General features: G+C 43.1%; 1 protein-coding gene across 2 annotated transcripts in view; it reads left to right on the top strand.

Annotated features, from left to right (window-relative positions):
- The window catches only part of LOC144828656 (RING finger protein 151-like), a 233,260-nt gene that overhangs the window by 155,080 nt on the left and 63,844 nt on the right, over nucleotides 1–14,336 (top strand). For both annotated transcript variants that reach the window (XM_078687030.1, XM_078687029.1), the window contains exon 3: nucleotides 8,864–9,003. In XM_078687030.1, coding sequence (XP_078543156.1) covers nucleotides 8,864–9,003 — 140 coding nt within the window. The remainder of the gene's footprint in view (nucleotides 1–8,863; nucleotides 9,004–14,336) is intronic.

The raw sequence follows: 14,336 nt of genomic DNA, 5'->3' as shown, positions 1-14,336 counted from the left end.
AGGTACAGCCTTCCACACCAGCAACAAGGTCAACCCCAGTTATTTTCATGCCAGTGCTGATACTGATACCAACTCCATGGACTCCTACCCAAAATTCTGTTCCAATGCCAGTCTTGAACCCCGAATCAGCATCAGCCAGCTCCAGGCATTGTATTGCCCTATGAAATCACAAAGGTACAAACATTTATTATATAGCTGACACCAGTCTGAGACCTTTGCAGCAATGCCAGTATTACCTGAGGCTAGAGGCACTCTTTATATCCAATTCCGATGTGCTTCAGAATGTACATTATAATCCCTATGGGACTGATAATGACGAAGTGGATAATTTACTCCCCCCTCATTACACTGTTGATGGCTTATACTTAAACTTACAGAATACCAGTGGACTAGACCCATCATTAGACTTAGCTAGACTCACCACCTGGTCCACCAACAGAGGAAAGTGCCTCTTTTGCAGTAGTGCCATGAAGGACAGCTGAATTCTGTGACTTAAAATTGCCCACTAGTGAAACTAAGTCAAATTTGCTTCCTGAAATTCTCCAACGAGTGCTAGTTTCATCTAGACCACTTTCGCCATTCAGTGAGGCCCTTACTAGCACCATGATAGCTACTTGGGCTAAGTCATGCTCTGGTTAGTCGACCAGTGACTAGGCAATATACACTGGCATTCGGTGACCTAGATTTCTTGACTAAACATCCTACACCTGAAAGCTGGAGGGCTCAGGAATCAGCAAGTAAGGTGACCTGTTATTCTTTTCCGACCAACCCTATGTAGAGGGAGTTGAAATGAATCGATGTTTTCGGAAAGAAAATGTCCTCTTGGGCCAGCTTGGACCTCAGTTCTCCCAATGAAGTGTACCTTTTTGGCAGGTACACCCATGCCTTTTAGGACATAGCAAGCAGGCCTTGGCCGCTATGCCAGGAGACCTCAGGATCTCTTTGACCCAAACAATATCAGGTGATCAGGACATGTCCAAGTGTGTACTGCATGCTGGCTTTGATACTGCATAATGCACAAGTAGAGCTATTGGCACCAGTGTAGTGTTTAGAAGGATTGCCTGGATGAGTACAACTGCAGTTTCAGGAGACATGCAAGCATCCTTGAAGGGTATGCCCTTTGACGGGTCCACGTTGTTTGAAGATACAATTGATACGGCCCGACAGTGTTTTAAGGAAAATCGCACCACACCGTGATCTTAAAGACTACTGTGGCCAGCCACACAGTTTCGCCAGCAGTGTAGAAAGTTTTAGGGCTATTCTAGGGGGCAGCTTAGATACAAAGCCAGCCCTTCCAAACTCCACAGCAACAGGAGACCCAGCTCTTTCAATGCAGAAGACGTGGCGACGGCTGAGGCAGTTCACACCAGTAGGAGACAGCATACATTATTTTCTCCCCAGCTGGAGGTCCATCACAGACAGATGAGTCATATACATTATTTAGAGGGGCTGCACTTTGCTTTTTGTTTCCTCAGAATGCTCACACTGTATCAGATTCTTTCTTGTGTTGATGAGTGTCATCCACACCAATGCCAGGGCATTGTTTTTTTGCACTGGCTGCTCTGTTGTGTCTGGACAAAGCTATATTAAGAGCAAAACAACGCTGTCAGGGCTTGCTTTTATTCATTCCAGGTTGACTTGGATAGTATTTTACCAGTCTGAATGGTAAAAGACTTTTGTCCTTTTTCAGCTTGGCGTTAATGGCACTTGCTAATTCTATCCTTAAAGACTTTGCTGAAAAAATGGCAAAAGGCTTTGCCACTTTCTAGTTTTGCTTGGACGGCACTGTGCTAATCCTATGCTTAAAAGCTCTGCCAGAAAAACGGACAATTGAGTTGAGCACATCTGGTATGTCAGTGGTGTTGTAGAGTTTTATATAAAGGAGCTGCTGTCTACCTAAAACTATGGCACTGTCCAGAATTTCCTGCTCATATATGTGTGTGTGTGTATATATATGTGTGTGTGTGTGTATATATATATATGTGTGTGTGTATATGTATATATAAACATGCTGGGGTGCAGAGAGGTGGTCCGAGGCCACGCCCCTTTCTACACCTCTCTGCAACGCAGTTCTGTGGCGCCCACTGGAGATACCTGGTGGGCTAGTTGGACCCCAGGGACCCTCAGGATTTAAGGGGACTTAAGCCCCGAACTTAAAACGTGCCATGTGACAAGTGTGCAAACGCGCTCTGTGGCGCGTTTTAAGTTGGGGGACTAAGTCCCCTTGAATCCTGAGGGTCCCTGGGGGCCATCAATACAACTCTATCATATGCACGCATACACCTATACAGACACACACACCGCCACTTATCCATGGAGTTACTTACACACCTGGATAGCCATGCAAAGCATCGATCATACTCCTATTTACTCACCTATACACACACCACCTCACTTCTTCATACAGATACTAACGCATATTTACTCTCTTATACAATCACTGATACAAGTACACACTCGTCCATACAGCCACTTTCACATCACTGACTATCACGTATAGACATTTATATACTCCAGCTTTCACATTCACTGCCTTTTACATATGTAGTTACTTGGACATGTACAACTGAGACATCCATTCACTGACCAACACACCCATACACACACTCACCCACCCATACAGCTGTTTCCACATGCACTCTTGAACCCATACACCCAGTGAATCATCCACTCACACATCTATGCACAGAGACACACCTCCCATCCACCCACCCACACGCTCCGTCTCCCATACAAATACTCCGGCAACCAATCAAAAACCTATATAGACACTCATGTAGCTACTGACCAACCCATGCAGCAGCTTACACACAACACACAGACTTATACAGACATTCACACAGTTTAGTCACTAACCCATGCATTCAGTAAGTCACATTTAATCACTCACTTATACAGTCAGTCACGCACATACTAAAGCTGAGCTTTCATCAGTGTTAGACTGTAGAGGAGCTATTGGAACTCAACTCGCGTCCTCTTTGGTGCAGCGACCCTTACTTATTACAGAGTGTACAGAGGCCATTGTACGCAGCAATATTGCTCCTACCTGGTATTCAATATTTCCCGGTGAGAAAACCTTGATAATGGCAGGGGAGGTTTTACCATCTAGAGACCATGTTCATACGACATCTCAGGTCACCCAGGTATCTGCGACTGCTCCTATGGCAGGGAAGCCTGAGGGTAGGGACCCAAAATTGCTCCCAAAACAGACCATTTTCCTCATGTAGTGGTCTTGATTGGAGTTCCCCCTTATAAATGAAACAGTGAATCCTATGGGGAGCTGCGCAACAAGGTATAGAGATGGTTAGTTTACCATAGAGGTTTTCCTTTTGCCCTTTCCGAGGAGTTTTTGTTCACTCGAAGGATTGGATGAATTGGTCACAGTCTAATCGCTACTCAAGGAGACTGTATCATTATTAACTTTAAATCACCATCACTTGTTCAGGACATATTGTTTGGGAGTATGAGCATGTTGGTTTCCGAGAGCTCTCTAGTCCCTGTTCCACTTGGATATTTCTATAAACCTTGCTTTATGTCGGCGCCATTTGGTAATCCGCAGGTAAAGGCGCCTTGCAGGAAAGGGGCTGTGTATAGTCCTGGAGTGCCGTTAGCTCCACAGCTGTTACCCGGTTTGTTTCCATCAATTGTGTCTCGGGAGAACTGGTTTGATGTTTTATCTGAAGTCGACTGACCCCCTCAGTCTTACATAGGAAACATGTCTTTAAATGTATCTAAGGGGGGCAGGCAGTAAGCGTGGAGAATGGGTTTGGTGCATGTTCTGTAAGGCCTAGCCATTCTTTGTCTCTTGTGAGTTGGAATGTAGCTGGGCTTAAATATAAGATCATAATTGCTGATTGGTAAGACTTTCTAAACAAATTAGAATTTGTTGTTTTGCAAGAAACCTGAGATATTACATCAATCTCATGCAGGGGTTTCTGCTGTTATTGTTTCCCTGTTCCACCTTCCAACCATTGAAGAGTGAGGGATTGTCTATTAATATGAGTAAAACTGAATCACAGGGTAGAAGTGTTTACTATTGATTTGGGTAGCCCTGCCTACCAGGCTCTGCTTATTAAAGATAGTTTGGGTTCTTATTGGTTGGTTAATTTTTATAATAATGAATTTACTAATTCCTTTTATCATCTTTTTGAGGAGCTATTTCGTGGAGAAGTGTGGCTCAATGGTTAGAGCAGGCAGACCTTGATGCAGAGCTCTGGCCAGGGACCAGGGTTCGATTCCTACCTCGGCGGGTCTCCGGCTCATTAATTCCCCTGACTGGATATTCTCGCCTCAGTGCCTGTTCTGATCATGGGTCCCACGCTGCAACTCTGGGCAATAGCTTGCGCTTTACAAATTCCGACATTTACATTTTTACATTTTTTGTATTGAGTTTGAAACCAATTTATTCCGATGATACATTTCAACCTAGATTTTTGTTTTGTGGGAACTTTAATGCTAAACTTATGGTTCAGCACGAGGAGCTGGGGTTCAAGGGTTTTGCTATTGAGGTAGCCCATCTAGATATTAGAGGGAGGGAGCTGAGGAATTCCATAGTTTCAAGTGATCTTGTGGATTTAGTGTATTTTTTTCAGAGTATAGGACCTAGTATATCCACTTTTAAGGGGTAGGGCGGTCAGCCACTATTTACTATATATTTGCCCAGAGGAACTTACTTCTGTGGCTCTCCACTTGTTCAATTATAGCGACCCAATGAAGAGATCGCAACGCATTGTCTTTAGAAGGGGTTTTCCTCGTCAGCAAGGACAAACCACCGGAAGTTTGTACCCAAATTCCCAGCATTTGAGTGATGGGATAAGATTGGTCTGGTTTCTGAGCAACCCAATAGTTGCGCTTATTCTTTTGCTAAAGAATCATTTGTCAACATTTGTGGGACGTCAGGTTGAGGATACTGGAGTAGTTTTATTTGCCTGCGATCATCATTTTAGCTTTTGTATTAGGAGTCAGTTGTTGAAACCCTTACGACAGGCCCAAGATTGCCCACGCTGGTTTGACGATCACTGTTCTGCGACTAATCGCCGTCTAAGGAAAGCTCTCTGGGAATCCTAGACATATTTGGGAAGTTCTGGAGGCCAGGAGGGTCTGTAAATACACTATTAAGGACAGGTAGAACATATTGAATAAAAGGGACTGGGAGCAGCTGGAACTGGCAGTGACACGGATCAGCAATGTGTTCTGGGATGTTGTTAACAAGATCCTCCAGATGGAAGTCTGATTGAATCCACTTTTAGTCTGTAATATATATGTTTTGGATCGGGTTAAGCACTTTTCCACTATTTATCAGGTACTGGAGGATAAGACGCAAAACGATTTTTTACATGCACATTTGAAACATTTTCACACCTTCGGACCTCCCTTTTGAAAGTGTATGATGCCATCAGGCAGAGCTCAGCAAGCTAAGCTCCCAGTCCAGATGGGATATCCATTTGAAGTGTAATATTGAACTCTGGGGGCCTTTGCTCACAAATTTTTAATAACTCCTTGTGTTGCAGGGCTCTGAGCTCTTGGGCACTTTCAATAATTGTCCAATTTTTAAAAAAGGGTACCGTGGGCTACCCAAATGTTATCGTCCAATTTTGCTTATAACTAGCACACTAAAAATTCTGGTGAGGGTAATTTTTTATTGTTTAAGATCTTGGACCAGTCTTAATATTAATTTGTCCCTGTGTCGGTATGGCTTTCTCCCATGGCTTGCTACCATGGAACAGTGCCTGAACTGCACTTGATTGTGGATAAGTACACCATCACCAGGCCCTGCCCACTGAACCTGGCCTTTATTGAAATATCTACTGCATTTGATTGCAAGAATAGGACAAGGCTGTGGCTGATTTTAATGGATCTGGGAGTGGCAGTTCCCCTGGTGAATTTCTTGTATACTCTGCATGAGAATTTAGTGGCCAGGGTACGTTATGGTCGAGCAGGGGAATCTTCTGATATTTTCCCTTTAGCAAGTGGGGTGATTCTTATTATTTATATTAATGAATTAAGTCCCCATTTGTTAATTTTGATTCAGCAGGTTCTTGGCAGCCCCAAGTAAGTGCCTCTTGTATGAAATTAAGCAGGGCGGCAGGAGCTCTATTTAATCTCTCCCAAAAAGTAGGTGAGGGCCTTATTTCCCCCATAATAAGATTTATAACCTGCAGTGCGTCCCAACAGCTACATACGGAGCTGGGGTTTTGGGGTTTCAAAATGCCTCTCCCATACAGGTGGAAGAAAACCGAATCTGCAGGCGGCTTTTGGACCTTCCCCCGACTAGCTCCCATTTTATATTGCATTCGGAGCAAAATGTGTTATACGTTTCCGATTTAGTTAAGTTGGCCCCGCTTATGCTCTGGGTTAGTATGTGGTCAAACGTGGAAGCAAGTTTTAATAGGAAGGCGTTTTTAGACTGTTTAAGTTTAGGCAAGGGTAGTTCAAATCCTTGGATAAAAACGAATTTGTTATTCTTTTATTGATATTGGCCTGCCCGAAATATTTAAAGCACCGGTCACTTTAAGAAAATCAGATAAGAGGCTGACGAAGTCACGTCATGCAGAGTTTTGTTTATCCCAAAGATTGGAGGGGGTTTTAAGAAAGTGCTGTCTTCATACTTACTTTACCTTGTTAGCTTCAGGAGAGATGGCTTTTTATTTATTTTTGAAACTCTCCCGATGGGGAGATTCAGGGCAGGCACAGTGTTGCGCCTTTTGGCAGTGTTGCGATTCAGGGCAGGCACAGTGTTGCGATTCAGGGCAGGCACAGTGTTGCGCCTTTTGGGCTTTTTAGATGGGGCAAAGCTCTTGGGGATGAGTAGTTTATCGACCTGTCCTTGTCAGCGGAACAATCTTTGTTGCATTTCATGTTTTTTGTAAATTTTATAGATTGTGTTTCTTATGTTGTCTCAAACACATTTTAAAACCTATTGCCTCTCAGAAAAGTAAAGATGCCTTATTGTATTTACAGTTGTTAGATAATCCAGATGTTTGTTAAAGTGCATGCTGCTTCCTCAAAATGTCCATAGGAAGTAGGAAATTTATGGATGGCTGATGGGAGATTATGGGATCAATTCTTGGATTTGACATCTGTGTATTACTGGAGGTGTTTTCCTCTTTTTTTGTAAATTAACTTTTATTTTGGTGGTTCTTATTGTATGGAGATGAGATTCTCTGCTGATTGAATGGAAGTAGCTTGTATTATTGACCAATTTTTAATGTTTTATATTTTTAACTGAGGAACTGCATTGTGCTGCTTTATGATTTTAAATGTAAAATTGAATAAGGATATACTAAACTGAACTGGTTTGGCCACTGCTTTCCTCCTCTCTGTTCCCACCGCCTGTCCAAACAAAGGGGCAACCCTACATGAGTGTGATTGCCATTTGCCCACCAAAGGCAACTTCCCCTTTTGAAGCTTGCATTTTGGGCCTACACCCAGTGTGGCTTTCTTCAACGGGGAGGTAACACCTCCATCTGTAGCAGGCCTCGTTTGTTCCTGAGGCTGGGAGTCCTTCATATGACTTCCCAGGAGGGAAGGAGGCTGTCTGGTGGCCTGTTACTGTGCAAGGCCAATGAACCGACTGGGTCACAGAGTGGCAACTTTCTAAAAGTTGCCTTTCTTTAACAGTGACATTAAATTCGACTTGGCCATCAAGTCGGGTTTTATTCCACAAATATTTTGGTACCTTGAAGTACCCACTTTAGTAGTCCCATTCCGAAGTTATCCAGACTTAGAATTCAGCCGGTAACTCTGTGATAGCCAATAAGGCTACTAACGTTTCCCCAGCAAAAATGACAATTTGAAAGCTTTGCTGTTAGGACATATAAATAGCATATTTTCTACTTATTATTATACTGCTCCATGCCTTAGGGCCCCATAGGCCTTCCTTGGGGAGACATATATATTTTTAAGAGAAGTGGGGGTTTTGCGACTCATTTAAATAGCGGCAAATTTGAACTAGCAGTTGCAAAAACTGCTTTTCAAGGCTGCAGTGGCAGGCTGGGAGACATTTTGTGCTTTGTCACACACAAGGTGGCACAATCAATGCTGCAGCCTTGGGTGAGCACTCCCAACTCACATGCCCTGGGTACTCTTGGGACCATATACTAGGGACTTATAAGTAAGTCAGCTTGAACCAATTGTGGGTAGCCGATCGAACATACACTTTGTAGTAGGTTAGAACACTGGCACTGAGGTCTGGTTTGCAGGTCTCAATGCACTCTCAGAACAGAAAAAAACAGCAGCATCAGTTTAAAACTTTGGGGGTGTTTCTGCAAAAAAAGACATTTCCTTACATTGCACACACCACATTTGCAAATTGTGGGCCGATTACGAAAGGCACTTCTCAGCACTTGATAAATTGTGTTGTTATTTGGCCCTAATGCATATAAAATGAGAAGATTACAGGACTATTAATATAGTTGGTACAAATGGAGAGGCATGTGTCCTCTGTGGACTTTTACTACTAAGGTGTTGAACATTTAGGGACCAATTCTTGAAAGCATTTATGGGTTTGTAAAGTAGTGCTACAGAGTACTGTGTCACATGCTTATTTATGCCTTTGTGAATTGGCCCCCTTGAATATAAGTATGATGCTTTAATTAGTCCGAAGCTATCCTAATAAGCAGGCATGGATCTGACCCTCCTGGACTTTCATTGGATGCCCCTCTCCTGCATCTAATCGCTCTAACACCAGCAGGTTATCTAAACACATAAGTCAGCAATGTTGGTATGATGCTACCATTACCTTTGCCTCCTAAACATCTTTTTGGATAGAGCTTTCCGGTGTATGTTCTCCTCATAGAAACATGTTGGATTTTCCATCCGAGGCTTACATAGGTTTTTACGCATATCTTCTTTCTGCGCATAGGTACATGCGAAATGATCTGAATCGACTCCAGATCCACTGCAGCAATCGAGAGCGGGGCTGTGAAATGGTCTGTTCCTTGGAGTCTGTGGACCGACACGAGAGAGAGTGTGAATACAGTCGAATCTCTTGTTCCAACTCTGGTAAGCGCCATTGACTATTTTAGGATGTGTTTCTTCAGAACATCTTCTTTAATGAAAAGGTGGAATTTTACACACTGTGCCTTGCTGGGCTCAGCTGTCGTGCTGATTTCTGGCACACTCTGTTAAAAACAATTACTGCCAGAAAGAGTTTAGAAAACCTCCATGAAGAGAGGCATTGTTGTCATGTTTGGCAGAGTGCCTCCTTATAGAACACTGTGGCATCCGCAGAGGTCGTTAACACCCGAACCAGGAGCCCAACGACACACATTAGGCTGTCACTAACCATCAGAATCCCCAACGTGGACTCTGGTCCTTTGCACCCGTACAGGAACTTATTCTGCAGCTGAACGTGGGCTGAGCGAGAGATCGCCGAGTGACAGCCACAAACCAGACAAATCAGCACACGTCTTCTAGAACTTACCTTAATAAATCACTATAGAAAAAACATTCCAGTGAACGCTTACAAGCAAAATGGATTGAATATAACCGGCATGGCTGGACAAAACCTGCATGTAGTCGAGGATGCAACAACAAAGCAATAAGAAGCCAAACCATCATTATTTATTACACATGCAGGTAAATCGACGTTAAATACAGAACCAGGTGCATGGGCATGCTTTACATCATGTATTCGTGTGTAATCCAACGCTTAAAGATAGCTCACAAACACTACAAATGGAGACAATGTGTGTATTTACACCTACAGAGTACATCTTACAAGAAGAAAATCTGATTTATTCATTATAGATACCAGAATGCACCACACCGTGAAAAACTCATAAATTCAACTCCTCACTCAGCCCCTCTTCCAGGAAGTTGCAGGAAAGATTACATTCAATGCCATTCAACACCTCCACAATACAACGTAGCCCAGACCCTCCCCGAGGCAATGAAATCAAATCTAAATGGGTAGCTTCATGCCATAATACAAGGCCTCCCATGAAATGCAAGCCACCCACTAGCACACGGGCCACAAAAGTGTGCCTACCCAAAATAAAAACTCAAAAGCACAAGCTGTTCAAGCCTTCTCAAATGTGTTAGCTACAGCAAAAGCATACTCCTACAACAGACAGCTGAGTACGACGAAGACTGGATTTCCACTATCTGAGTTAAACAAGGCAAATGCCCATAGTAAACCTGTTCAATGCTGTAAGTGTAGGAGTTCAGGAGGTACAGTTACCATTAAGTAGCAGCTGTGGCCGGTTGGATCCCATGGAGTAAGTGTGATGCTGGGGTCCAGAAGCCTATAACTTCCTAAGGGATGAAGTCTGCCCCTTGCAAATATATTAAAACCCTAGGTAATTCCTGAGCTTCCAACAAAATAACTTACTGAAAATTTCAGGATGGGTAACATGTGGGTATGTGCATGCGTGCGTTTGTGTGTGCTTGGTGTGAATGCACACCACACACGAAATAACCGGACCTTGGGATTTGAGGTACTTAATAGTGATCATGCTGGCCTTAATGAAAACTAGATGACAAACTGGGCAACTAAATACCGTTTGGAACATGTAGGCCTTTGGTCATTGAGATGTAGGAGTACACAGTATGCTCAAATTGCACCTCCATTGTTTTTAATCTCCAGAGGTTGTCCATGAATAAAGAAAGATTAGGGTTTCACCTGTTGTCAGTTTTAACCCCCTCCTCAGAATCCCCCACAATGTATTTTCTTAAAATGGAACGTCTCCCTCCAAAAGTGGCGTCAAACCCACCTGGTAAAATTCGGTGCCCCGGGTGATTACCCGATGCGAAGCATGCCTCTCAGAATCGTGTTGATGAGGTCCCTTTCAAATAAGGACTGAGACCCCTTTTTTAGGCATAGGAATTAACTTAAAGTTCAGTCTTCTTAAGCGAGTGATGAAACACACTTTGTAAAACCTTAATGAAAAACCCTACCAAACTATAACTCTCACACACATACCCTATCTGCAAACAAAACGCCCAGCAGTTGTACTTCATGAGCAACAAAAAACAAGAAGTGTGCAGTCCAGCGTTTGTGCCAGTGATTAGTATACTTGCTGGACCAGGCCTTAAAACTAGCTCTTATCACCAACCCAATTCCTTAAATCCTTCAATGGCTCTAATACTCATTGCTCTGAGACTTCATCAATCTATCCCAATGTAATCAATGACAAATAGCCACCTTCTGAGAAAGGTTTTATGAATATTCATGAAGTATATGATTTGTTCTGTGACCAGCTTGCGATATAGATGTGTGCCCCTGTTCTAGGTTAGTCACTGGTTTTGACTTATTAGTAAAGAGGAGGTGCAACCATGTTTTCTGCCATTGTCTGAAGTGACTGTGAGGGTTGCATCTCTCCTCTCCAGAAAGACTGTTCCAGGAACGCTAGGCATAGGGTATCCCAGATCAGCCACGGCCGGTGGTAGGTGTAACTGCAGGGCGGTGACATAGGGAGGGGGAGGGGCAGGGTGTGGGTTGTAATGTATGGATTACGGACTTTAACAGGTAAGTAAACATATAAATTATTAAAATGAATTTCGTTGTGTGCACTGCATCACCAAATGCGATGCAGTGCGCGCAACGAAATTCGTTTTATTTATTTATATGTTTACTTACCTGTTAAAGTCCGTAATCCATACATTACAACCCCCCACCCTGACCCTCCCCCTCCCTATGTCACCGCCCTGCAGTTACACCTACCACTGGCCGTGGCTGTCCCAGATTGCTTTTATTGTTACTAAGAACTATCTTTCAAAACTAGCAATCCTTGGCCATGTGGAATTTTCAAATTACACTAGCATAAAGCTAAATCTTTAGTGTACATCACTTTCATTCTCTATGTGCTGACAGAAATACTCTAGAATGGCCTACCAAAACAACTCCGCTTTTCCTGAGCTCACTTATATTATGGATTTCATGAAGATTTTTTGCTATTTATGGAGAACTAATTGACAAAGAGAGATGTAGATGCAGTGATATGCCTGCTCAGTCATTCTCTACAAGCTGAGATATTGGCTGGAGAACAAAGACCTCATGTGGGTTCTCTCCCTTAACAACCACCTTCAGCGGAACTCTGCCCTGACGATATTCAGAAATATAATTTCCATTGACCCAACAAGATAGAAAATGAGGTTCAAGTTCCAGACTGGTTTTGAATAAGCCCCTTGGAACCATCTGAGACTTTTGCACCCAGAATCCTGAGCTTTACCAACTATTTTCAGATAAACCCCTCTGGAATTTCTGGTCCTGGGTTGGTTTGATGTCTACATGTTTGTCATCGCTGTGGTGTCAAGTGTACTGATCCTTTTAGTCCAGGATGCCCATATAAGAATGTTATTGAATGTGCACTGTGTATTGGGGATTTATTTGATGTATATTGCTCAGTTCCTTAGCCAGAGGTAGTGATAAATAGATTTGTACTCGGCAACAGCACGTTTCGGCAATCTAAATATGCCCCCTTTTTATCAAATAACTTACAAAACATTCTGATCGTTTTACAGTCCTCAAATATTCCAGTTGCACACCGTATCATAATATTTTCTCTATTTTATATTTGTTGTATATGCACTCATAAATTTACAAACTGCAGTCCCACTCATACATCCCCACTCAACAGAGCAACAGCTTCAACTTTAGAAGTTCTATTCTCCTCATTCTCCAACCAGTGCAGTGTGTGCTTTCTTCAGTTGGCCACCACCAAAATGTTCCATACAGCGGGATTATCTTTAAACACAATCCCAAGCTCAACTTTGTGTTGCTGCACTGTAGCGTAAAACGAGTTTTCAGTGTTCTGAAGATTGTACGTGTTTGGAATGCACCCCTCGCTGTTCATCCCTCTCCGTTCCCTCTTCACCTTCCACTCTTGTGCCCTATTACCTCTGATCTCGCTCTCTGCCTCTTGTTCTTTCTCGCTCTCACTTGTTAATGGGAGATACTGTTAATAAAAAGGTTCCTTGTGACACCCACACTGAACTTCGTAGATGCAGTAAATGCGCTTTTGTAGATGCTCGGTGGCCCACTTTCTGCCCCAGGACACTCATTCTTGTTTGCTCAATCCCATGCTCTCATCGAAGCTAATTTGCACCACTCTACGTAAGAGTAATGGTAGCCCATTGGCTGCGATGGGAGCATAGCCGACAATCACATTGGACCATTGGTTTTAAGTTTGCGAGGATAATGACTTTGCACACACAAGTGCATGGGATATGAGCTCATTTCATATGCAGGTAACAAGGGAAAGCATGCAATCAAGCAGGATATGCTGGCAAAAGGGTGCTCTATTACAATAACACTGGTAGAGCGACAGCACACACTGTGCCTCTGAGGCAGTATCAAAGCACCAGCTCTAAACCAAGGTTTCCACTACGCAAACCTCATTAACATTCACTGAATAGGAATAGTGGCAGGTTGCGGGCGTGGGGCTTGCCTTTGGACCAGCCTGCTGCTGGTGTAATGTATGGCGTCCGAGCCAAGTGATAGTAAAGAACAAGTTACTTTTCTTTATTAGCCTTCTTTCTGATGGATATTGTGGCTCACACAGATTCTCCCTAGGAACCTTGTCCGTGGGCGCTAGACTGAATCTGGAAATGTTAACAGCAATACCACTTAACCATCGCCGGTGGCTTGGGACGGCATCGGGTGAGGTGTCCTCGAGGAGGGAAACATTCATAAACGAAATCTGCAGGATCTACTCTCCATCACATCTGCTGCTTCTTCAAGATGCATGATCATGCTTCATCTAAAAAGCGCCAAGCATCCCACATCATCCATCCAGTTCCGCATTTCATCAATTTGCAGTAGTTCAAGAGTGGAAACCAGTACACTGTCCTGTCCAAGATGAATAAGAATGGACAGAAAAAGTAGGTTTGGATATTCTAGGTCTGAAAGAAAGTGTGACGTACAAGCCGTTGTAGCAAATGTTGATGCAAGAAAAGCTTTGGCTATACAGAGCTTGATTTGATAGACTGGATTAAATTAACTTTTGCAGTTGTTTGAGAAAGGAGCCTTCAAAGGTTTGTGTAGGGAGCGGAGGAAACGTGCAATGCAAGCGTCACTGCTGATGCAAAAGGTTGGCATTCAGGCAGACTGGTTTTAGGATTCTTCAAGAGGAAAAGAAACATGAACCAAAAGATGAACAAGAACAGGTTATTCAGATGGAGTCTCCACTGTCGAGAGTGTTCCTGATGTGAAGCCCAAGGGAAGAAGGCACCATTATGAGAAAAACTTTCTTTTTAAAACTATTTTTAGGTATGTTATCATTGTTTTTTCAGCTCTTTGAGAATATTTTCTGCGTTATTTTTGTGAACAGTGAGTTATGTAGTATGTCTTGCGCTGCATAAATTTGTCTTTAGAACACATGATGTTTGGAGTT

This window comes from Lissotriton helveticus, chromosome 4_1 (genome assembly GCF_964261635.1).
Source record: "Lissotriton helveticus chromosome 4_1, aLisHel1.1, whole genome shotgun sequence".
NCBI lineage: Eukaryota > Metazoa > Chordata > Amphibia > Caudata > Salamandridae > Lissotriton > Lissotriton helveticus.
Note: the sequence above shows the minus strand (reverse complement) of the source record. Positions and strands in the feature narration are given on the sequence as shown.